At 44.2% G+C, this 24701-nt stretch overlaps 1 protein-coding gene across 2 annotated transcripts in view; it reads left to right on the top strand.

Annotated features, from left to right (window-relative positions):
• The window catches only part of LOC117367053 (E3 ISG15--protein ligase HERC5-like), a 194553-nt gene extending 173415 nt beyond the window's left edge, over positions 1-21138 (top strand). Inside the window, exons 21-24 of one of the 2 annotated variants that reach the window (XM_033959279.1) lie at positions 2441-2624; positions 12720-12819; positions 13881-13999; positions 20037-20179. In XM_033959279.1, coding sequence (XP_033815170.1) covers positions 2441-2624; positions 12720-12819; positions 13881-13999; positions 20037-20045 — 412 coding nt within the window. In that variant the 3' untranslated portion in view covers positions 20046-20179. Of the gene's footprint in view, positions 1-2440; positions 2625-12719; positions 12820-13880; positions 14000-20036 lie in introns of both variants that reach the window. The other variant, XM_033959271.1, reaches the window with a different exon arrangement.
• Positions 21139-24701: the final 3563 nt, after the last annotated feature.

The following is a 24701-nucleotide window of genomic DNA, read 5'->3' as shown; positions in this document are numbered from 1 at the left end:
GTGTCATTTATAGAATCATACCTAAATTAAATTAGACACCAGTATATTAGGCCAGGGTTTTTTTGGCCTAACATTCCAGCACCTAACTCAATCCATGCCCAAATTCTGTCCCTAACCACGCCTACTTTTTGGGTAAGCATCAGTAGGTACCTCCGTGTAGACACCAAATAACCAATTTTTAAAATTAAGTTAGGTGCTTATCAGTAGGCATCATTTTTAGAATCGGGGCCTTTGTGCTTAATCTTGATATAAATGCTTGTTCCCTACTAATGGTAGCTAGGCCTGCAAATTGTCACAAGTACTTTCAGGGCAGTGGTTCCTGAGATCCTGTGACAGGATTTTTCCCTATGGGCCGCTCCTGGACCACACAGGATTTCTGGGAGATTGAGCTATGCTTTCAAAACACCCAACACCAAGAGTCTTTGTTCAGTTTGGTAAGGACCACACTTTTATTGGTTTCAAAATAAAAATACTCAGCTTTCTTGCAGCTATGAAAAGTTCATGAAAATAAAAGTCAAAAAGAAAGCCATAGGTGTCAGAATGCTCACCAAAAATAACTGGTCCTTCAGCAAACACAGACAAAACAGCAAGAGTCTATAGGTTTTAATAGTTCGTTCAGTAACCTGCATGGCTTCAGTCCATAGCAAAATGCAGGAAACAAAAACACAAATTCAATCACCTTTCCAAATAGGTAAGTTTTCATCAAACAGTCCAGGCTTTACTAAGCCTCTAATCTTTTCACTGTCAGTTTATCAGCACAAGTAAAGCAAACAGTTCTTTAAAATTTCCACTCTGGGCTTGTGTCGTACTACACTGCCTGACCCAGTGTATCTTATGCTGGCAGGAGTGTGTGCTCTGTGTGTTGGAATATCAATCAATAATAAACTCTCATTACCCACCACATGTAAGCATAGAGCTCCCTACTCTCTTGGACTCGGATAACCCAACCCCAACTCCAGTAGGGAAAAACAAACAGTAAAACAAACTTTCACAGTTCCTCCAAAAAAGGCTTGCAAACGTCTTTTGCTAGGATTTCCACCAGAAAAGAAAGTCTTTTCAATTCCTCAAAAAAAAAAAAAAAAACCAACAAGTCAAAGTTTGCAGCTTCAAAGTAAGGCATTATTTCTCACTTGCCTTTAAATTGCAGCACACCTCCATCTGTTGCTCCTGGCTTGGCAGTTCTTTGTATGGCTTCTCTTCCATAGACGGATGACCTGGCTATCTGGCTCTGTTAGCACTTGTCCAGCCTCCTCCAGATTTATGGCCACTGGCTGCGCACTGCCATCTAGTGTCTGGCATTCCTCTTCTCTAGCAGCTCTGCCTTCCTATTTAAAAAGGTACAGCCACACCTCAAACCTCCAGGTGCAGGAGTAGCTTTAGGAGTTCTACCATTCCCCTCCCTGGTGACTGAAGGGAAAACCTTTAGTGTGGTATGTGCTCTGGAATACAGGAAGATGTGGGCCCTTGCTCCCTCTAGAGGTTTTGACTGGTTCAACCTTAGATTCCTGAAATGTGGTTTAACCTGTGGTGTACTGATTGTGTCAGACTCAACTGCATACTCTGCTTCAGGGACACTGCTAGCAGGCATAGGCATCATATCACAAAATGCAGGTAGTCTATGACCCTGTGCCTAAATTCTGGGAATCCCCATGATCATGCACACTTTGGAGTTTTTCTCTATGAAATTTGGGCGCACATGTTATTATTTATTTTTCTTTTTATTTCTAAAATTTCTTGTCTGCCTATAACTAAGCAGTTAACAGAATAAACATTCACAACGGTTCAACAGGGCAACACACCACAATGACATTATAATGAAGGGAATTCCATATCCTCATTCTTCAGTACTTATAAAGTAAAATAGGATCTAGGGGAGATACCTACATAACTTCTAATCACTTCCAATTATGTGCTTTTTTAATACCAATAACTGATGGTTATTGCCTAATTGGCTAATTAGTTTGCATGTGGATCTGTGAACCACGCCCAGCTTCGGGCAATCTATACAGAATCCAGCAGCAAACTGGAGAAATATTTGCATGTTATCCTTTCCTTGCCATTGTGTAATCCGCCTTGAACCGCAAGGTAACGGCAGAATAAAAATCACTAATGCAATGTAATTGTACTATGACGACACGTCCGAGCCCTGTGTGAATTGCGTTTTGTGAGGAACAAGTAGACTTGTTCTTGAGAACTCATGCTGTAATAAATCTGTTACTCTGTGCGATGCCACCCCCTTCTGTCATTTTCTACTCCACTGCATAGGCTGATCCATGCATCCACCACCTTCTTCAAGAAGAAACATTGCTTATGTTACTGCTGAGTTTTGCGCCTGAATTTCATGTGGTGGACTGTTGTAGAACTCCCTTTCTGCGGAAAGGTGCTCACTCTTTCTTTACTATTTAAGCCATTGGAAATGTTTGATTTTGTATTTCTGCAGAAAACAGTATGTGGATGCATATGTGAATTATATGTTCAACTTATCAGTGAAGAACCAGTTTAAGGATTTTTTCAGAGGGTTCTCAAGAGGGTGCCAGAGCAATATATGGAGAACATTTCATCCTGAGGAACTCAAGGCAGTTATCTGTGGAAGTTCAGTGTATGACTGGGAAACACTGGAAAAGGTATGATCGGGTGGCATTCAACGGTTTCTTTAATCCTCTCTTCTTAACGCTAGTTCCTAAGCCAAGAATCAAAAGACTGTGAAATTTCCAGATGTTCAGGAATAAGAGGCGGATTAATACTAGTGATGTTTCATAGTATAGGGGCCAATAGCTTAAGCTAGTTAGGACAGATCAGCCTATAATTGTAATAGGGTACTTCATTGCTTTTCTCAAGAATACTTATTCTCTATTAAAAAATAATATAGAGAATCTGTATTATTTTATTTATTTAAAATTTTCAGGTTGGGCAGCATAGATAGATATATACTGGTCAATATTCAGCCAACACAGACAGGGGGGGGGGTGTCTCCTGCTGGCACTAAAACTGGAAATTCAATTCCAGGTTCTTTGCAGGCTTCAGCATTGAATTTCCATTGTTTAAAGGCCAGCTAGCACATGCCTGTTAAGACAATATTCAGACTTAATCCATCATGGACTAGCACACAAAGATAGGACAGTTATTTCTGTGGTCCTATGTATGCGTTAAACAAGGCCAGTTAGCTCTGAATGGTGGGAGCTAACTGGACCCCGCCCCTGGAAGGCTCCCAACGTAGCCGGCTTCCACTTTGGCACCAACTAGTTACATTAAGTGCCAATGAAAATGACCAGGTAGCTGCATACAAGTGAGTTAACCAGTCAGCAGCCATTCTTGGCCACTTAACTCTCTTTGACTATGGTTCAGTTGGTTGTTACTATTATGTTGAGTCATCTCACGTCACACCCTCCTAAATAGCTGATAATCAATAATTTTATTTATTTATTTTGTTTACTTTACTATTATTATTTTTTTCCAATTGTCTCTGGTTCCTTCTACCAGCAAACTGTCATTAATAGTGTGACTTTGTTTTCAATGGTTTAATTTTGTAAACCACTTAAGGGTCAATATTCAAAATGATTTAACCAGCCAGAAATAGTTTCTGGCTGGTTAAATTGTTTGTTTGGAGCTAAGCGCTTATTTTCAGTGGCACTTAACTGGCTAGTGCCACTGAAAATGTCCAGTTAGCGCCTAACTCAAAACCGGCTATTTTGAGGGCATTCTGGGGGTAGAGTAAGCACTTGACTGGTTAATTACCTATTTTCAGTCTTGGTACATGGGCTTGTCGTGCCAATGGGGCTTGCGTGCATCTGTGAAGCTGAAAGCTATGCCGTCAGTAATTTCACTACCAGCAGGGCCTCCCAAGGCAGACAGATTTCAGCGGAGATGTCAGACTAACGATGTACCACCCATCTGGGCAGCAGCAGATGGGCAGTCTTGGAGGCGGAGGATCGCGTTTGATGTGACACGGCGCCAACATCAAATTTATACTGTGCAGAAAAAAAAACCGGCAATCTTCATCTGTGTTCTGCCACGAAAACTTAATGATATCAAGTCGCTAGGATTCGAACACAAGTCGATGGCACCTAACATCCAGCACTTAACTGCATAGTCATTCCTATCTTTTATGTGGTGAATATTGCACTTAACCAGATATGCTTTAGCAAATCTGTAGACCTGGAAATTCAGTGTCAGAGCACGGACATGGCCTGGCATTGAATTTCTGGGTATAACCCTGGTGGCAGTCAGCGGCCCTCCCCACCCCAAACAATTTTGTTATGAAAGGTTATCAGGTCAATATGTTGTAAACTGTATTACATTTCAATCATGTCCTTGATGCATTGTAAGGCTTTTGACTAAGGTTCCCCAAACTTGTTCTGAGGACCTCAGTCTTTTGTGTTTCAGGATAATTATAATGAATATGCATGCAATCAATTTGTATATGCTGGGCCTCCAGTTTATGAAGATTAGAGAATGACACGATGACATAATTCATCATCGTTCCCATCCCCATGGATAACCGTGGGAAACCATCTTCATGTCATTCTTTAAGGAGAGAGGGAAGAATCAGAGTATGAATGGCCACAACCACTGAGCCACAAGCTTTGCTTTGAAGAATGCTGGTGTAGAAGGAATGAGGTTGAAATAGACACTAGAAAATGACATGGGATTATTTCCCGCAGTTATCCGCGGGGACGGTGATGAATTTTGTCACCGTGTCATTCTCTAATGCAGATTTCTCGTGTAGTTGTGCATATCTCATAAACTTGATAAGATTAGGAAATCTTGTTCTTGTTTCAAGACATCTGTAAAGTGCTTTAAAATCCTATGATACACATCCTATATTATGAATGTTACTTCACATGGAAATGGAGTGACCCATTAGGTTTTATTAAAAGAAGCAATAGCAAAAGAAAAAATGGTGCATATGTGAACCTGGAAAAAAAAACAAGCTTTAGTGCAGGGGTGGGAACACTTTTTTTGCATAGGACATGAACTGGGGACCAGGGTCTTTTCAGTGATTCAGTTGACTAGCAGGTAGTGAGAGAGGAAGAGCCTCTTGGGTGTACCTGTTGGAGATCAAAGAGTGAGAGAAAGTACCCCTGTACAAGGAGAAAACACTGGTCTGAAAAAAAGAAAACTGCATATATTAAAAATAGGTTTTTCCATATAAAAAGTTAAAAAAATAAATCCAGACGACAACAAAAAATGTTCTTCCATAAAACAAACAGACTCAAGACAGGTTTTGTGCAAATTTTTTAAAAAAGTTGTAGAAGGGAAAGGAGAAATGTAGGATTCTTTTTTTTAATCTTTATTCATTTTAAAGCCAAAAATAAGTGCAACATATTATACAGACATTTTACATTTTAACAGCACTTAAATTCAATCAAAATTATATTCTATGTCAAATACATATATCATCCCCCCTTTCTACATATCCAAAAATTACACTCAAATTAAAAGTATCTTCCCACCCACCCTGGACATGTATGTTTTTTTTAATTTGTTACTAGGGTTTTAGGTGTAAAATTTTTTTTTTTAATTGATGTTAAAAGATCACAAACAGTGATGGAAATGATTTTACCAAGATAAATGGCACAAGCTTCAAAAATACTAACAACAATACAAAGTGAATATATCATCAAATTTTTCCACCCAATAATAACAACCAAGCCCCCCCTCTCCATTCCTTAGAAAGAAAACCCAGTTGATCCCCCTCCCTCCCTTATTCCAGAAATCTCACCCAAGGTCTTCCTTTCTTATAGACCCCGTTGTTACTAGGGTTTAAAAAAACAACAACATTAAAAAGACTTACGAGGTACAGTATATATTAAGGAGCAGTAAAGTCAAGCTTCTACCACACCTTAATTTCCCATAAAAGTGACTAGCCTGAGGTATCTCAGTGTTGCAGGATAGTCACTTCCACAGTATCCTCCAAATTCTATAAATAGCGTGCATATTTCCATGTGCAAAATTGCATGGTATCCTGAGATGCGCACGTAACTTAACTGGCTGTCAAGCTAATTAGTGCAAGTAATTGGGTGCTAACAATCAATTATTGGTGTTAATTGGCAACAATTTGGATTTGCACACACATCTTGCCAAGCGCTATTCTATAAAGATTTGTTCAAAAATCTTATAGCACACAACTGAAAAGGGTGAGTTAGGGGTGCTCACTAAAGATGTATGCAGTATTACTGAATACCATGGGTCGAGGTCGGATTTACACCAATTTTCAGGTGGTATTACTGTTCTCTCTAAGCTGAGCAAAAGTCTTCCACCCACAGTCCTGCCAGCAAGGGGTGCTGTTTCACTATCACATTTTCAATAGTGAGGGACAGACGTGCTTTGCAGGACGCCAGGGAATCTGTCTGTCTCTAGTGACTGAAAGCACAATATTGAAGTGCCACCTCCTACTTCCATGTTGCCCCCAAAATAAGACAGTGTCTTATATTAATTTTGGGTCCAAAAACCGCACTAGGTCTTATTTTCAGGGTAGGGCTTATTTTTTTCATGTACATTATCATCTCTCCCTTCCTCTCCTTCACCCCAATTCTTCCTCTTTTCTTTCTCTCCCCCACATGTGCAGCATCTTTCCTCCCCTCTCACCCATCCCCTTGTGCCTTCCCTCTGCAGCATTTTTCTATCCCTCCCTCCCCCTCCTCCTGTGCAGCAGAACCACGCACGTGACTTCACTCCTTTCCCCCCACCACCCCTGTACCTCTATCTTTTTACTGGCTCAAGCAGCAACTCCAATCTGCTGCTTGCGCCAGTGTCTGCTCTCCCTCAGATGTCACTTCCGGGTCCCATGCCTAGGAAGTGACATCAGAGGGAGATCCAACTATCTACCCCTTCTCTATTGAAAATACTGACCATTTCACCCTACAATCTGTTTTCTGTCTTTAACCAAGTTTTAATTCACATCAGAATAACTTTCTAATTTCCTTAGGAGTCTTTCATAAGGTACTTTGTCAAATGTCTTTTGAAAATCCAGATGCACAATATCAATCGGCTCACCTTTATCCACATATTTATTCAACCTTTCAAAGAGATAAGAACATAAGAAACGCCCTCACCGGATCAGACCGAGGTCCATCCTGTCCGGTGATCCGCACACGCGGTGGCCCATTTAGGTACTCCTTTTTGGAGACCCGGATTTACCGTATCCCTCTATATGATATGCAAGAAGGTGTGTATCCAACTTTCTCTTGAATCCCAGTACAGTAGTCTCCTCCACAACCTCCTCCGGGAGAGCATTCCAAGCACCCACCACGCGCTGTGTGAAACAGAATTTCCTGACGTTTGTCCTAAACCTGCTGCCACTCAGTTTCAGGCTATGACCTCTTGTCCGTGTCACCACTGAATATTTCAGCAATGGTGCCTCCTGGTCTATTTTATCAAATCCTTTTAATATTTTAAAGGTCTCTATCAAATCCCCTCTCAGTCTTCTCTTCTCAAGGGTAAACAGTCCCAGCCTCCTGAGTCTATCTTTGTAGGTCAAATGTTCCATTCCTTTGATAAGTTTCGTGGCTCGCCTCTGCACTCTCTCCAGCAGAGTTATATCCTTTATAAGGTATGGAGACCAGTATTGGACACAGTACTCCAAGTGCGGTCTGACCATTGTTCTATAAAGTGGCATTATGACATTTTCCAATCTACTCGTAATCCCCTTTTTAATTATGCCCAACATCCTGCTCGCTTTCTTCGCCGCCGCCGCACATTGTGCCGAAGGTTTTAAGGTACTGTCAATCAGTACCTCTAAGTCCCTTTCCTGTTCGCATTTTGCTAACTTCACTCCCAACATCCTGTACTCATGTTCCTTGTTTTTCTTTCCTAAAGGCAAGATGGCAAACCCAATGTTATTCAGTTTACATAGTAATGAGGTGTGTTAAATGCATTTGCATGCTTTGGATCTCATTAATATGTACCTCATGGTGCCTCTCCCCCTTGCAATCAGTGCAGAACTCTGCTGCACAACTCATCTTATACCAGCCTCGCTACACTGTCACCCCTCTCCTTAAATCACTTCACTGGCTTCCTATCCACCTAAGCATACCTTCAAGCTCCTATTGCTGACCTACAAGTGTGTTAATTCTGCTACCCCTCAGTATCTCTCCTTTCTTCTCTCTTCTTATACACTTTCCAGAGAACTCCGTTCCTCAGATAAGCTTCTCTTAGCTGTATGCTTTTCCACTGCCAATTCCAGACTTCATTCCTTTCATCTAGCTGCCCCCTATGTCTGGAATAAATTACCTGAGTTTGTCTGCCATGCCTCTTCCCTTGTTTAAAAGCAGAATGAAAACCCACCTTTTTGATATAACCTTCGAACCATATCCCTACTCCCTACTGCCCATCAACCCAGTCAGCAAATTAACCGTTCCCCTTAACTGTATTCATGACATCCTGTTTGTCTGTCTTGTCTGTTTAGATTGTAAGTTCTTTCGAGCAGGAACTGTCTTCTTTGTGACACTGTACAGTGCTGCATACATCTTGTAATCCTATAAAAATAATAGTAGTAGTTCCTTAAATTAACATATACAGTATTACAGTAATGAGTTATTGCCTTTAACGTGTTAAGGAAAAAACAACATGCTTTATAGCCATAACACACTTTAATAACTATCCCCTCCATTTGTAAATTGGCACATTCATATAAATTTCCTTCACCTCTCCTCGTACCCAGCAGTCATTCTCACTCTCTCTCAACAACCTCCCCCCCCCCAAATCCCCAATAGTCACTCTTGAAGCATCTCTTTTTGTCCAGTTTCTCTTACCCTCCCTTTATCCAGCTAGGACCCTCTTCTGCTGATAGTCACAGAATTTCTGCCTGATCAGCCAAAAGCATTATTTTCCTGCCATGGCCCATGTGGGCAAAAACAGTGCTTTCTTCTGGGCCGTTGTAGCTGAACACCACTATCTCCTTCCAGCCCAAGCAACTTAAAGCTAGTACCTGTCGACTCGGTAACTCAATACTGCCTTGGCAACTTTCTCATAAAAGGCCTGAAATAGACATTTTTGATGCGCAATTTTCAGTACATCATCAGGGACGGACATTGTGGTCCTCAGACAATTACTATGCCATGGTGGCTACAGAGATACAAGATTGGCAGGCTAGAGAGAGTACAAATTTACTTAGGTGAGCACACCAGGAAAAATGATCTGGTAGGCCACGTGTGGCCCACAGACCATAGTTGTCCCATTCCTATTGTAGCATATGGTATTTCATCAAGTCAAGCGTACTGTGTAGGGTCTCTTACTTCACTCGTGAGAGCTAATTTGAATATTTAAAAATGGTTTATTATAACTAGCACTGTTATGCAGCCATCGTAGTATGATCCTGCAGACTCTTGTTCAGCCTTTGTGACAGGGTTAGAATTGCTTAGGTGTGGTGTTCCTCTAGTTCTGTGATAAAAGGAAGACTCCTTCCAGTGAAGCAGCACTGGGAGTTTTCCTCCAGCCTTCCAGGGTTTTCAAAGAGGGGAATTTTGAGAGAACCCCTTCCCCCCATCTAACACCCTGAACGTGCTTCTCTATGTGCTGCAGCTGCTGTTTTCCTGCTGCTTCCTGAAGATATTTGGGGCTTTGGATTTATTTACCGTATTTTCACGTAGATAACGCGCACCCATGTAAAACGCGCTCACGGGTATAGCGCGCGGGAAACCGAAATATATGTTAAAAAAAATTTTGTATACCGCGCACACCCGTATACCGAACATGCTACCCGACTCTCCCGTCGCCGCCCCAACTCTCCTCTCCCCCTTGAAGTCCTGTCCCCACCCTGAAAGCCTGATGCCCCCCCCCCGCCATCCGATTCACCCCCCCCCCTGCAGGACCGCTCGCACCCCCACCCCGAAGGACCGCTCGCACGCACCCGCACCCCCACCCTGAAGGACCGCTCGCACCCCCACAGCCTCCCGACCCCCTCCCAATCATGTAGAAGCTCCTACCGGTGTCCTGCTGCTTCCTCTTGGCGGTCCCGGCCCTTATGTGAGCCCTGCGCCTGCGCTGCTTCCTCTTCCGGCGGACCCACCCTTTCTCTGACGTCAAGCCCTCTTGCCCCGCCGACTCCCCGACACGATCGGGGCAAGAGGGAGCTCAAGCCTTCTTGCCCCAGCCAACCGAGGCACCCCCGACACGATCGGGGCAAGAGGGAGCTCAAGCCCTCTTGCCCCCCCGACTCCCCAACTCCCCGACAATATCGGGCCAGGAGGGAGCCCAAGTGCTCCTGGCCCTGGCGACCCCTCCCCCCCCCAGTTGTTCGGGCCAGGAGGGAGCCCAAGTCCTCCTGGCCCTGGCAACCCCCCCCCCTTCCCGCTAGTTGTTCGGGCCAGGAGGGAGCCCAAACCCTCCTGGCCATGGCGACCCCCTACCCCCACCCCGCACTACATTACGGGCAGGAGGGATCCCAGGCCCTCATGCCCTCGACGCAAACCCCCCTCCCCCAACGACCGTCCCCCCACCAAGAACCTCCGACCGCCCCCCCCTGGCCGACCCCCACGACACCCCCACCCCCCTTCCCCATACCTTTGTGTAGTTGACCTAAGGCTCCTGGGCCTATTCTGATTGGCCCAGGTGCTTTATGCCCCACCAGTAGGCGGAGCTTTGGGACGGATGGGCCAATCCGGCCTCATTCCGTCGTTGGCTGCCTGCCAGACAGGCGGGTTTGGCTACCGTCTGTCCGGCCAACTACACAAAGGTACGGGGAAGGGGGGTGGGGGGTCGGCCAGGGGGTCGCGGGTCGGCTGGGGGGGGGCGGTCGGAGGTTCTTGGGGGGGGGTCGTTGGGGGGAGGGGGGTTTGCGTCAAGGGCAGGAGGGCCTGGGATCCCTCCTGCTTGTAATGTAGTGCGGGGTGGGGGTAGGGGGTCGCCGTGGCCAGGAGGGTTTGGGCTCCCTCCTGGCCCGATATTGTCGGGGAGTTGGGGAGTCGGCGGGGCAAGAGGGCTTGGGCTCCCTTTTGCCCCGATCGAGTCGGGGGGGCAAGAGGGCTTGAGCTCCCTCTTGCCCTGATCGTGTCGGGGGTGCCGCGGTTGGCTGGGGCAAGAGGGCTTGAGCTCCCTCTTGCCCCGATCGTGTTGGGGAGTCGGCGGGGCAAGAGGGCTTGACGTCAGAGAAAGGGCGGGACCGCCGGAAGAGGAAAGCAGCGCAGGCGCAGGGCTCACAGAAGGGCCGGGACCGCCAAGAGGAAGCAGCAGGACACCGGTAGGAGCTTCTACATGATGGGGGGTGGGGGGTCGGGAGGCTGTGGGGGTGCGAGCGGTCCTTCAGGATGGGGGTGCGGGTGGGAGTGCGTGCGAGCGGTTCTTCGGGGTAGGGGTGCGGGTGCGTGCGAGCAGTCCTTCGGGGTGGGGGTGCGAGCGGTCCTGAGGGGGGGTGAATCGGGGGGGGGGGGAACTATGTAAAAAAAATTTTGTACAACGCGCTCACGCGTATTACGTGCAAGGTTATGCACGGTTTGTAAAAATTGTGTATAACGCACGCGTTATATGCGTGAAAATACGGTACATGTGAACATAAAATAAGCTATTCCCAAAATTCCATTCAGGCCTTGTACATTGGAGATAAAACTGGTGCATCCAGTTTTACTAATATTAAAATGCCAGCATGGTAGAACAAAACGTGGCTTCTTGCCAGGGATACTTCTTAGTTTAATCCAGTAGCTAGCCAAAGGCATGAACACATTCACATTGGCAAGAATGTGTGTTGTTCTTGCTGCTGGGTTCTTTTTTTCACACAGCCATTGGCATCGCTTCAGGTTTAAATCGCCTTCCCCTCACCCAAACATTGTCTCTTCAAAAGATTCCTTGACAGAACTTTCGCCTTCCAAGCAGCCAAGCTGAACCCATGGCTAGCACAAATGATACTAGAGGCCCCCAATTACCTCGGGTTCAGAAAATCACTTAAAACTTACCTATTCCACAAACAAGACCCGAAAGGTTCCCCCCCCCCTGACAATACCTCCCCCCCTCCCCAATCTGGCCCCCTCATGAGGCCTGCCCCTTTTTCTTCCCCTCTTTCCGCATCCTCTGTCTAGTTCAAATTAAGCTGATAAATAATTGAAACTATGTTACTCTGTAATTCTAATAACAAATCTGTAATTCTAATAACAAATCTGTAATTCTAATAACAACTCTGTAATTCTGACAAATAATTGTAAATCTGCCTGTCTATGCAGATCCTAATGTAACTCAATGTAAACCGCCTTGAACTCACATGGGTATGGCGGTATATAAAAATAAACTATTATTATTATTATTATTATTATTAAATGCAGCAACAGGTACTTCCTGTTCTCAGATTTAAATCTGAGGCAGTGCTGGCTGTTTTGCAGGAAGGAGAGCATAGCAGCAAGAACAAAAATGCTCTTCTTGTCTGTTGTCTAAAGGGCTAATGCAGTTGGTTGGGGGTACCACAAAACAAAAGTTGGCTCAGGGCATTACAGAGCCTACACTGGGACAAATACTTATTTCTAGTCATTTCTATTTTCTATTTAAAGAGTAATTTCATAAAGGTTTCTCATGCTTATTTGCTTCTCATAAAATTACCTCCCAAGCTGGAGGTGCATTGTAGCCATGGTTTTGGCAACTTTTGTGCTGTGTCTTTCTAAAATAGGCCCTACTTGGCCTCTTCACCTAAATGCCCTTTAAGAAAGTTTCCTTCGAATGCTCAGTAGACAGTTGTTTATGGCACAGTATAAAATATCTGTACATTTAAAAAGTGACTTATGCCTGTTTCCTAATAGAAAGTGCAATACATGAACTATGAACAAACAGATGAAGTGATCAAGAACTTTTGGACAGTGTTCCATCAACTCCCAGAAGAAAAGAAGAAGACATTTCTTGGTAATAATGTTTCCTGTTATTATTTATAAAGCGCCATTAGGATCAGTTTGATGACTCAGAGGCAGTGCTGTAAACGTCCAGCAAGTTTCATTTCCTATCCCAGCTTCCATTCCCTTGGTCAGCTGAGGATACTGCAGGGATGGCATTTTTATCCCCCAGGGAGAGGGAACTCGACCACCATGCAGTGGTGGCATGTACTGGTCAGACTGTGTAGGTGTGCCAGGTTTTAGAGAAAGCTGAGATGGCACTGGCTGAGATGGGAGGTTAAAAACATAAGAATGGCTTTACTGGGTCAGCCATCAAGCCCAGTAGCCCGTTCTCACAGTGGCCAATCCAGGTTCCTAGTACCTGGCCAAAATCCAAAGAGTAGTAACATTCCATGCTACTGATCCAGGGCAAGCAGTGGCTTCCCCCATGTCTTTCTCAATAACAGACTATGAACTTTTCCTCCAGGAAATTGTCCAGACCTTTCTTAAAACCAGCTACGCTATCCGCTCTTACCGCAACCTCTGGCAATGTGTTCCAGCGTTTAACTATTCTCTGAGTGAAAAAATATTTTAGATGGGAGGGGATGGCTCCAGAGCCAGATTTAGACATAGGCAATTGCACCTGGCACCAAATTTTGGTAGGCATCAGAGTGGTGCTACTATGCCTCCTTCTGGGCCTGCCTTTGCTTTTCTTACTACTATCCCATATTAATAGTTCAAAGTAAAAATCCAGCATGGGGCCTGCCTGTCCTAGCACTCTGCTCTGTGGGGCCACGCCCTCTAACTTGTACAGGCCCTGCACTGGGTTTTTACTTTAATTCTGTGCTGCTGCTACAGGGCAGCAGTGGGGTGTCCACTACAGTGTATTCTCAGAGCAATGGACTATATGAGAGGAAGCAATGTCTGACACCTTCTGCTTAAAACCCAAAAAGTCAGAAGGATCGTGCGGCCCTGCTTTCACGGTTTGTATTCATACTGAAAATCAAGATCAAGCGAGCTTTTGCCCTTCTGCTCCAGGGGAGGTTTCTGTCCTCCCTGAGCTTGCCTTAGTACATCTGCATTATGGTTTGACAGGTGTACTACTTTGGTCAGACTCTCCACCTGCCACTGTCCCTGGAGTGGGTCATGCCCATCGGGGTGCTTGGAGCCAGAGACGAAAGCCCCTTGGAGCTCCCCCTACCCCGCCTCAGCGGGTAAGTGAAAATACAATAAGAGTAGTGGTATTTGTTGCTCCTTGTGAAGGCCCTTCTGGAAGAACTCACAAGCAGCATCTATCCTGTCCTGAAAATGCCCCACAACTGCTGTAGGCCCCCTTGGACCTACCTTAATGATGCTGTGCTGGTCTAGGGTAGGACATGCAGAAGAGATCCCCACTTGCTCCTGCCTGTGCTAGCTCCAGCTTCAAAACAGCAGCTGTGACTTTTAGTGTAAATCTTTTTTATTGATGAAAATGAATATAACCAGAAATAACAAGCAACAAGTAAACAAAGAAATTGGACAATGCTGTGAACACAGAAAATTGGTATCATCTTCAAAAGTACATGAAACCCCCCCCTTCTCCCCAGCAACCCCAAATAGTATCAGCGGAAAGGAACCAACCAATATCCCAAGGTCTTTGTGTCTGATAGGCCTGAAAAGAAAAAGGAACAAAGGCACAACCACTTAGGATCCTCCTGCTGTCAACTGAACAAGCAAACTGCAGCTAAAAAAAAAAAAAATTAAAACCTCATCTGACCACCCAGCCCCAAACCCTAGAAGACTTGGAAGAAGAAGAAAAGAACAGAGAAGAAAAAGAGAATAGATAGAGAGAAAAAAAAGGGGGTTTATGTTAGCTCAGGGGGGAAGCAACCCAACCGTCTAGGAAATCCTCCCAGCTCACCAAGAAGAACACCTCCCCCCCAAACATGGGGAAGTTAGATCTTCAAAGTGTAAAGTATCAAGCTTACAAGCCCAGTGAAACAAAGAATCAATATAGAAGCACCAAGTTTAATGGAAAAACTTAGATTGGCGAAAGGAACCCTGCACCTTACCTTTCTCAAGAATCATAAGAAAAGTAAAAATTGTTGCGATTAAAGATGAAAGGTGAAACTCATTCTCAAATTGGAAACATTTTAAAACAATTTCTTAACTTTTATAAAGCTTTATACTCTTCTGAGACTTATTCAAATAAAGAACTTGAAGGTTTAGAGTTTTTAAAGTTGATCAAGGGACCAAAAATTCCCGAGCATATAAAAGGAAGTCTTGAGGCACCTATATGACTAAAAAAATTACAAGCAGCGTTGAAGTCCCTTAGAGCTGGATCTGCTCCAGGTGGTGATGGTTTCACTATATAGTTTTATAAATCATTTCAAATTCAAATTACCATTTTGCCTCATCTTTTAAATTTATATCAGGCTCAACTGACTAACGGTTGCATCTCAGGTACTATGGCAGAATCTCTAACTATTGTTTTGCCAAAGCCAAATAAAGATACCATGTTGGTTTCAAATTACAGGCCTATTTCTTTGATTAATGTAGATGGGAAATTGTTGGCTAAGTTATTGGCGTTGCGCTTGGCCAAGGCTCTCCCTTAGCACTAAACGGAGTTTGTGGCTCAGAGACATTCTTCAAACAACACCAGGTTGACTTTTCACATGTTAAATTTAACAAAAGCCATGGAAGATCCGGCCTTCTCTGTATCTTTAGATGCAGAGAAGACCTTTGATCGTGTGGAGTGGACATTCATGTATCAAGTAATGGATTGGTTTGGTATTGGATCTGGATTCATACCAACGATTCAAACCTTGTATAGTTCCCCTTTTGCTAGACTATATATTAATAATACTTTTTCCAGAATGCTTTCGTCTGGAGAGGGGAGTTAGACAAGGATGTCCATTATCTCCTTTGCTTTTTAATATTGTACTAGAATCCTTGTTATAGGTTATTCAACAGGCAGAAGAGATACAGGGTGTTCCTTATGCAGGTCAGGAATATAAGGTCTCTGCATATGCAGATGATATTTTGCTTCATTTGAGGAATCCTGAATCTACCATTCCACATTTACTAGATTTGATTGATAGATTTGGAAAATTTTCTGGATATAAAATAAACGAGTAAATCAGAAGTTCTTCCACTAAATGTACACTGTCCAAAAGGATTATTTGACACATTCCCTTTTCTTTGGAAGGAAGAGGGTATAAAATATTTAGCCATTTGGTTTCAGAAAACGTAGGAAGAAACGATGAAAGTAAATGAAAGATCCTTATTGCTAAAGGTCTCAGAAATGTGCGAGCAATGGAACCCCTTACATCTGTCTTGGTGGGGGAGAGACCAGATGGTTAAAATGATGATCTTGCCTGTAGTTTGTTACCAAATGGGTATGTTGCCAGTTTATTTTCAGGGGTCCTTTTATAAGAAATTAAATAGTATTCTTACTAAATTTATTTGGCTGGGTAAAACTGTTCGAATTGCTTTAGTATCTTTACAAAAACCAATTGCATCAGGTGGGGTAAATTTTCCCAATTTTTATAGGTATCATAAAAGTCTATATACTGCGTCAGGGTATGTATTGGTTCCTTCCTGAGCTCATGGAAACTCTCCCTGATTGGTTATATTAGAGTGGCAATTGATGTCCCCATTATGACTATTTCATATATTGAGTATCAGATTACCCAGTTATGTAAAGGACAATAGTATTTTATTTGAACCCTGGAAAACTTTGAAATTTATTAACAAATTAACAGATATTTCAGTAGAGAGATCAACTTATCAATCTATATGGCTAAACTCCAAGATTCAAATTGGCAAGTCTGGGATCTTCTGGAAGCAATGGATGCAGGCAGGTATACGTACATTAGATGATATGTCAAATGGAAAAATGCTTGAGTTTTCACGACTGCAACAAATATTTGGTATTGCTAACTCTCAAAATTATAAGTGGTTGCAGTTGAAGCAAGCCATTCAGAAGGGGTTCCCTGAGTGGCAAAATTTTTAAAATCATTATAGTTTGCAGGTCTTTTCCTTCCAGATGGATTTTTTAGGACATCAGGCTGCTAGGTGGTATAAAGTAATATCTGAATTTTTGAATAAAAAACCAAAATCTAGTCTCAGAGACACTTGAAGCATTGAGATAAAGCAGTATATTTCTGCGTCTCGATGGCCACACATTTGGACTTGGAGATTGGCACTGTCATCTAGACATTGGGACGCTGGATCATCTGTTGTTCTATTGTCCTTTGATACTTAACTTTTGGAGTAAGATTGGGGTAAGATTAACAATATATTGGAATCATCAATTCCACTGACGTATGGAACATTTTTACATGTTAATCCCCCTATGGATCAATATAAATGCTGTCTTTTCTTTATCATGATCGGGATAGCCATGCAGATGATTACCCAAAATTGGAAGAATTACGACCGTTTAAATTTTCATTTCTGGTGGGAAAATTTTTGCTCTAGCTATAGATATGAAAGGATGAATGCCAATAGTTTGGGGCATGGTAATATATTTAAATTGTTTTGGGGCTCGTTGACATCTTATATTACCTCTCTATAGTAGGTCCTTGATTGCGAGTCAGTTTTTGTTTATTTTCATATACATCCAGGGAAGGGGGAGGGGGTTATTTCTGTCATAATTTGATCTCTGAATATTTATACTTGGGATGGGTGGGAGGATGGAAGGATATGACTAATTTGAATAGGGTAAGGTTATTGGGGAAATCTACGCTTTTGTGTTTTATTAAATAATCATGGGGGGTAGGGGGGAGAAAATGGTTATGTATATTTGTAAGTTAATTGTGCTTATATTGACTTATGTGATATATTTGTGTAGTGCACTATTGAAGTTTGGAAAATCAATAATTATATATAAAAAAAAAATCATAAGGGCATGTAAGCAATTACGCCACGCCCAATAAGATGGCGGGTGAGCCGAGGTCTACTCCCTCAAAATGGTCTTCTTAACCAAGAGACCTGCTTTACGAACAAATAACTGCCCCGATTTGGCTGTCAAACGAAAAGCCTAAAATTTATCAAGAAGAAACCCCGCAGGAGATACCGGTATCGAACGACCCAACAGCGATTCCAAATAACAGACCACCTGCCGCCAAAAAGCCTTAACCACCGGGCAACGCCAAAGTGTATTTTTCACATTGGGGAGAATCCACGCAATCTGCCCTAAATAATTGAACCCGCATAAAATAAGCTTGGGTAATAACTCGAAACTGACACTCTCATAATTCAGTGGAGTTCGAAAGAGTAGGAATACGGTGGATATATCTACCAATGTCCAAATCCCGAGAGTAGAGCCCCAACTCAGGTGCCAAGGTGGCACATAGAATCCCAAGATCTAACAGGAGAAAGCTGATAAAGAGCTCTATGCAATAGCGTGACTGTAAGGCCCGTATCCAGAAACTGGGCAAAAAAACCCTGAAGCTTACCCCCTAGGCCGCAGCAAAGACCCTCCTCCACCAGAGAATGTACATAATGCTGTAACTGTAAATGCGCAAAGTGATCTCTGGCCAAGATACCCTCCTTTTGCTGTAACTCCCGTCAGGGCACTAAAGAACTATCTGGCTGAAGTACATGTTCCAACAAGGTTACACCAGCCCACTGCCACCGCTGAAAGGAGGAACTATCCCATCCTGGGGCAAACTGAAGATTCCCCTGAATCGATAATTGGTCCAAAGTCCCAGGCTGCCTACCCAACAAAAGGAACAAATATTTCCAAGTATCCCTAAGGGAATCTAATAAAAAACTGGAACGCAAAGAGACAGGGAGCACCGCCCTCGAAACATGGAGTAGAGAAGATAAGTTCTACGGACGATAGAAGGCCAATTCATAATCAAAACATGTATACACCCCCTGCTCCAAAACCCAGTCTCCCAAATACTGAAGAAGGCAGGCGTAATTATATTTCTGCATATCTGTAACTCCCATCCCCCCATAGGACCAAGACCCTAACAATGAACGAAAAGCCACTCGAGGTTTAGCAGCTATGACTTCTAATGATGGTCTTTTAGTACTGTTGCTAGGGTTCTGACCCTACTGCTAGAAGTTGCAACTGTTGTCTTGAAGCTGGAGCGGGCATGGGCAGGAGCAAATGGAAATCTCTTCTGCATGACCTACCCTAGACCTGTAAGGCATTGTTAAAGTAGGCCTGGGAATAGGATGGTTGCTCTTTGGGGAGCCTTCAAGAGATTTTTTTATTTGGGAGGGATAGGAGGAAGGGGAAACTCACTGAATGTTTCCAATATGCTTAACATATTCTTTCTACTAATTGCCTGGGCTATTATTAGAAACACTGGGCTTTCTGAAGTCTAGGGTGAGCTATTAAAGAAAGCGCCATTTTTTTTTCCTCCATTCCAACTCCCTGAGATGACCATTTCTCTCCTCCACCCTGCCCCCTTCAGTAACTAGCTTTGCTCTTCTCCACCCCCTTCCCCTCCCCCTCCGCAATGACTGGATCTTTCTTACCTTTTCTCAAGATGTGGCGCTGGGACAGTGTGGGACCTTCTGCCCATGCTTAAAGCCTTGAGTATCTGTGCATACTTAGGGTCCTACACTAACCCAGCATCAGATCTTGAGAAAATATAAGAAGAGAGATCTGGTCATTACAGTAAAGGAAAGCAGTGGCAGTTATTGCAAATTCTAGGAGGGGGGTGGACTATTATTGGAGGAATCTAAATTTTGCTTTTAAGATGACATTTAGGGGTTCTTTGATCCTGACACGGGGAGGGGGGGAGAACTATTATTAGAAGTAATACCTGTTATGCTAGTGTCCATTGTGTTGAGGATGTATTGTATCTCCATGGTATGCAAATCTATATTGTGAATATTCATGAGGGGTATCCTGAAAGCCTGACTGGTTTGTAGCCTTTGAATGTCAGTTTGAGATTCTTGCTCTGGATGATTTTTGTCAGTACCGCTGTACTGACAACCTCAGTGTTAATTTCTTGACCTATGTTAGGGTCCATTGACTAGCCCTGAATTATTCAACTGATTTTTGGGAACCTGTTGGTAAGAAACACTTATAAAAGTTGTTTTCTAATATGCTCATTCTGTCATACTATGGTAGAATGTATTATCTTAGAGGTTTTCTCAGCGCACACCTTGTCTATGTTCAATTTGATATGTAACCACTTGTAATCTCTGTCTAACTAATGTGAACCGCCTAGAACTCTTCGGGGTATGGCGGTATACAAAAATAAAGTTATTATTATTATTATTTACACCATATATTGTTTTTAGTGTTTTTGACAGGAAGTGACAGAATACCAGTGGGAGGGATGGAAAATTTTGTCATCACTATTTGTGACTTACAGACAGAAGAGCCAGATCTATACTATCCTGTGGCCAATACTTGTTCCCGCATCCTGATGCTCCCCAGATACAGCAATATCCAGACTCTGAAGGAGAGGTTCCTGCGTGCTATAAATTCCTGTGAAAAATTTGGTCTGGCATGAAGCTGTGCACTCTGCTTTTATCTTTTAAATGCACCAGCAGCTACAAACTCTTGTGGCTTAGGTACCAGTCTCTGTTTCCTTTAAATGAGTCTTTGCCAAAAAGGAATTTGGTGACATTAGAGAAGACTGTAAGTAGGTCACTGAGAACAACAAGATTGTCAGAGAGAAGGAGGAAGCAATATGAGATGACTGAAGGCTTTAAAATTATATATTTGATTTTTCAGTCCTCAGCTGCATAAAAATAATTCAAACTTTATTTTAAAATTATGTCGAAACCTTTTTGTAGTAGTTTAAACTTGTCCCTCATCTTTGAAACGGCTTCACTGTTTTCAAGGATTCTCCATTTCCTGGGGCTGTTGTTATATTTCATTTTGATAATGAGGTGCAAAGCTCTATGGACATTTATTTTTTATGGTTTCTGTATAGGTTGAAATTATAAATGATTTTTAAGTTAACATATTCAATTGTTATTAATACATACCAAGTTGCAGTATTAATCTATCACGTTTTCATACAATTTATGACTTTAATGTTATATAGAGAAATTTTGGAAGCTTTGTCCTCGGGTAGTTTTGTATTCATGAACCTAGTCAAGACTGGTTTTAGACATTGGGGCCCAGGGCAGAAATTTAAGAAGAGAGCCCCCTGATCCCCTCTCCTTGTCCTCCTGCCTTCTATTGCTATTTTTATATTTTCCACTGAAAAGAGGACACAAGTAACTGGGTTTTTTTCTGTGGTTTTGCATTGTGTACAGTGTCTGGCTTCTTAAGGGTTCCCTCTAATTTTTTTCTACATATGTTATATTTTTATCTATTAACCTTTAGAGTGGAATAACACAGCTATGACACTACTTTATCCTAAATTTAAAATAAAATGTTTTATACTTATGTAGTCTGGTCATTTGATTTTTCTAATATTGTTGATTCCAGTCTCTGGTTTCTGCTTTCCTCTGTCTTCTCTTAGCTCTGTCTTGCCAGGGTTTCCTGTCCATTTGCCATTTTTTTCACTTCCTCCATTACATCCACCTCCAGCATTGATCTTTTCCTTTCTATTTCTTCTATTTATTTTCCTGCCTCTCTGTCCAGATTTCATTATTGCTACCCAGTCTTCAATTTCCTTCTTTTTACTACATCTACCTAAAGATCTCCATTATTTTCCCTCACCCTGGCTCTCCCATTCCCCTTCCTCATATTTTCATTTACTATGTCCTCTCCTCCTTCCATCTTTTCTCTCTCCTCTTATTCCATCCAGAGTCTCCTCCCTCTCTCCCTTCCTTCTAACCAACCAGCATTTCCCCTTCCCTTCTCTCTTTCCCTCTCTCTCTCTCTCTCTCCACTTCCATTCAATTTTGCCCCTCCCCTCCTTCAATCCAGAATCTTTTCTCCCTTCCCCCTTCTCCACTACAGCCATCAAGGATCTCCTTTATCTCTCTTACGTCACCACAATACAACATCTTCTCTATTTTTGTCCCTATCTAACTTGCCATTCATTATCCCAGGACAAGCAGGCAGCATATTCTCTACATGTGGGTGACGTCACCAATGGAGCCCCCTAGTGGACGTTTTCACAAGCTCGAAGACCTTCAGGCTTGCGATTGGCCCGCGCGTGCCCCTCCCGCCCTGCTTAGGGCATGCGTCTCCTCAGTGTGACCTCAGTTCAATGTTTTCCACGGAGCCAGAAGCACTGCTCTCTTGCTGCGCAATCTCGTTGTCCCTCTTGCACCACGGCTTTCTTTATTATTTTCTTTAGGTCGCTGTACTCTCGTCTTTTTTTATTTTTCAGTTCGTATATTTTTGACCGGGTTCCCAGTCCTTACCTGGCTGCCTGGCCGTGTTTTTTTCTTATGTCCCGGCTTCGTTCTGGATTTAAAAACTGCACTCAGTGTAACCGAGTTATCTCTATCACCGATCCCCATCGTTGGTGTGTTTAGTGCCTGGGTGCAGAACACTGCCCTGAGTCGTGTCCCCGTTGTGCGACTCTTTCAACTGCAGGCTCTTTGTCGACGGGTAGTCAAGATTCTTCAACTCTTTGGCCCTATGGATCCTGCGGGGCAGGCCTCAAGCTCGGTCTCGGCACCCTCGTTGGGCACCTCGGCCTTGAAGTCCTCGGCCTCAGCTACCTCGTTGGGTGCTTCGGCCTCGAAGTCCCCGTCGGCCTCAAAGGCTCCGGCCTCTGCCCCTTCTGCTACTCCGGCCTCGAGTAAGTCTCCTCTTTCCTCCTCAGGTGTGCCGGCAAAGAAGCCTTCCTCTGAGTCTCATGTCAGCACCACATCATCAGCGTCTTCGAGACATCATTCTAAGCGTGCCTCCTCACATAGGGAATATTCATCCTCTAGGTCGCCCCCGAAGGAGTGCACTGCTGCACCCTCGACCCACCTTCCTTTGGTCTCGGTGCCTATGTTCGAGGACATGCTTAAACTAAACTAAACCTTAAGTTTATATAACGCATCATCTCCACGGATGTGGAGCTCGGCATGGTTTACAAGAACTTAAAATATAGGAAGAGAAGGAAAAAAAAGGCTATTATTACCACGCAGCTTTCCTCAGTGGTAAGCCAACTCGTCCCGACCTCGATGCCTGTGGCCTCGGTCTCGACCCAGTTGCAGTCTGACCAGCCTGAGCGTCCCCTCGTTTCTCGAGGCATCACCCACAAGACTCATCAGGTTCCCTCGAGCGATTTTTCCTCCCCTGAGGCGCCGAGGACCTTTCAGGGGTCCCAGCTGGGGGGTCGTGTTTCCCCCACTACTGGGGCGAAGCTTGCCTCTTTTAAAAAGCCCTGGTCTTCCCCGCCCTGTGGGGGCAGGTCTCCGACCTCGAGACCATCTACACACACACTTGTCCTCGAATTGGACTCTAGTGTTCGTTCCCCTTCGAGAAGCTGGCCTGCTTCGAAGCCTGTTGGGGATTTTTCCTATACCTTGTCTTCTCCAAAGCTCTCTCAACAAATTCCTCAGACTCCGGGGTCTTCCCCGGTCCATTTGGCACGGGGCCGTTCTTCGACGCTCCCTACACGCCTTAGTCGAACCTCTCACATTCACGGGACTCTGAGGCTCCGGCTTACTATTCCAGGGAGGTTTCTCCCTCTTTCTTGTCTGCGCCCCGATCTCAGTCGGAGTCTCCTCTGGAGGATGAATCCTCTTCTCGGGCCTCCTCCTTTTCTCGTTTCATCTCTGACATGGGCAGAGCTCTGAACTTAGATCTTCAGTCTGACTCCCGCTTTATGCAGGAATACCTGACAGAACTGGGAGTTGACAATTTGCATCATGAGGCACTTCGCCTTCCATTGCATCCAGCTCTTCGGCAGACGTTTCTCCGGAACCTGGAGACACCTTATGCTGTCACAGCTATTCCCTCCAAGTCGGAGTCCCGTTACCGGACTACTCCCGTTAAGGGTTTGAGGGTGCTCAGCTTTCCCACCAATCCTTTGTGGTTGAGTCTTCTTTGAAAAAGTCTAACCCTTCGAGGGTCTATGCTGCCATCCCCCCTGGCAGGGAGGGCCGTACGATGGACAGATTTGGTTGCAGTCTTTATCAGAATTCGATGGTGAACCGTGACCTTAATTACTGTTTCTTCTTCATGTCCTACCTTCGGTTCTGTATTGATGCTCTCCGCTCGTTCCGGGAGGCCCTGCCAGAACCTCGGCACCAGGAGTTTCGTCTTCTTGTGGAGACCCTCTCCCAGCTCCGCCTGTATATGTTTCAGGCCTCTTACAACGCCTTTGAATTGTCCTCGAGAGTCACAGCCTTTGCGATCGCTATGCGTCGCCTCGTTTGGCTCTGCCTTGTGGATATGGATCCGAATCTACAGGATCGTCTTGCCAATCTCCCATATGTGGTCATGAGCTCTTTGATGATTCCATCGAGGCAGCCACGATGCGCCTCTCAGACCACAAGCAGTCCTTTGCGTCTCTAGTGAAACTTAAACTTAAGGCCCCTCCGGCTCGCCAATATAAAATTCCTCTCCGGAGGTATCCACAGAAATCCACTCCTGCTTTCTCTAGGCCTCCTTCGAAACGGCCTCCACAGCAGCAACAACGTCAACCTAAAACTCAGCCACCGGCCCCGGCCAAATCTGGGCTGTCCTTTTGACAATTCCAGTATGAGCCTTCAGGCTCCCTTCCTCATGGAGCCTTCCCCATTTCCCATCAGGGGTCGTCTCCATCATTTCTTTGCCCAATGGGCAAATATTACCACCGACAGCTGGGTACTGTCTATCATCAATGAGGGGAACTCCCTCCACCTCAGTCGCGTACCCCCAGACCTTCCTCCAAGAGAGTTTCCTTCTGCTCAGTCTCAGCTTCCTCTCCTTCTGCAGGAAACTCAGGCCCTTCCTCGCCAGAGGGCAGTCGAGGAGGTTCCCAAGGAACAGTGGAACTTTATTCCCGGTACTTTCTGGTGCCCAAGAAGGCGGGGGATCTGCGTCTGATTCTGGATCTCCGTGCTCTGAACAAG

The sequence above is a fragment of the Geotrypetes seraphini genome, chromosome 1, assembly GCF_902459505.1.
Source record: "Geotrypetes seraphini chromosome 1, aGeoSer1.1, whole genome shotgun sequence".
NCBI classification, from domain to species: Eukaryota; Metazoa; Chordata; class Amphibia; order Gymnophiona; family Dermophiidae; genus Geotrypetes; species Geotrypetes seraphini.
Note: the sequence above shows the minus strand (reverse complement) of the source record. Positions and strands in the feature narration are given on the sequence as shown.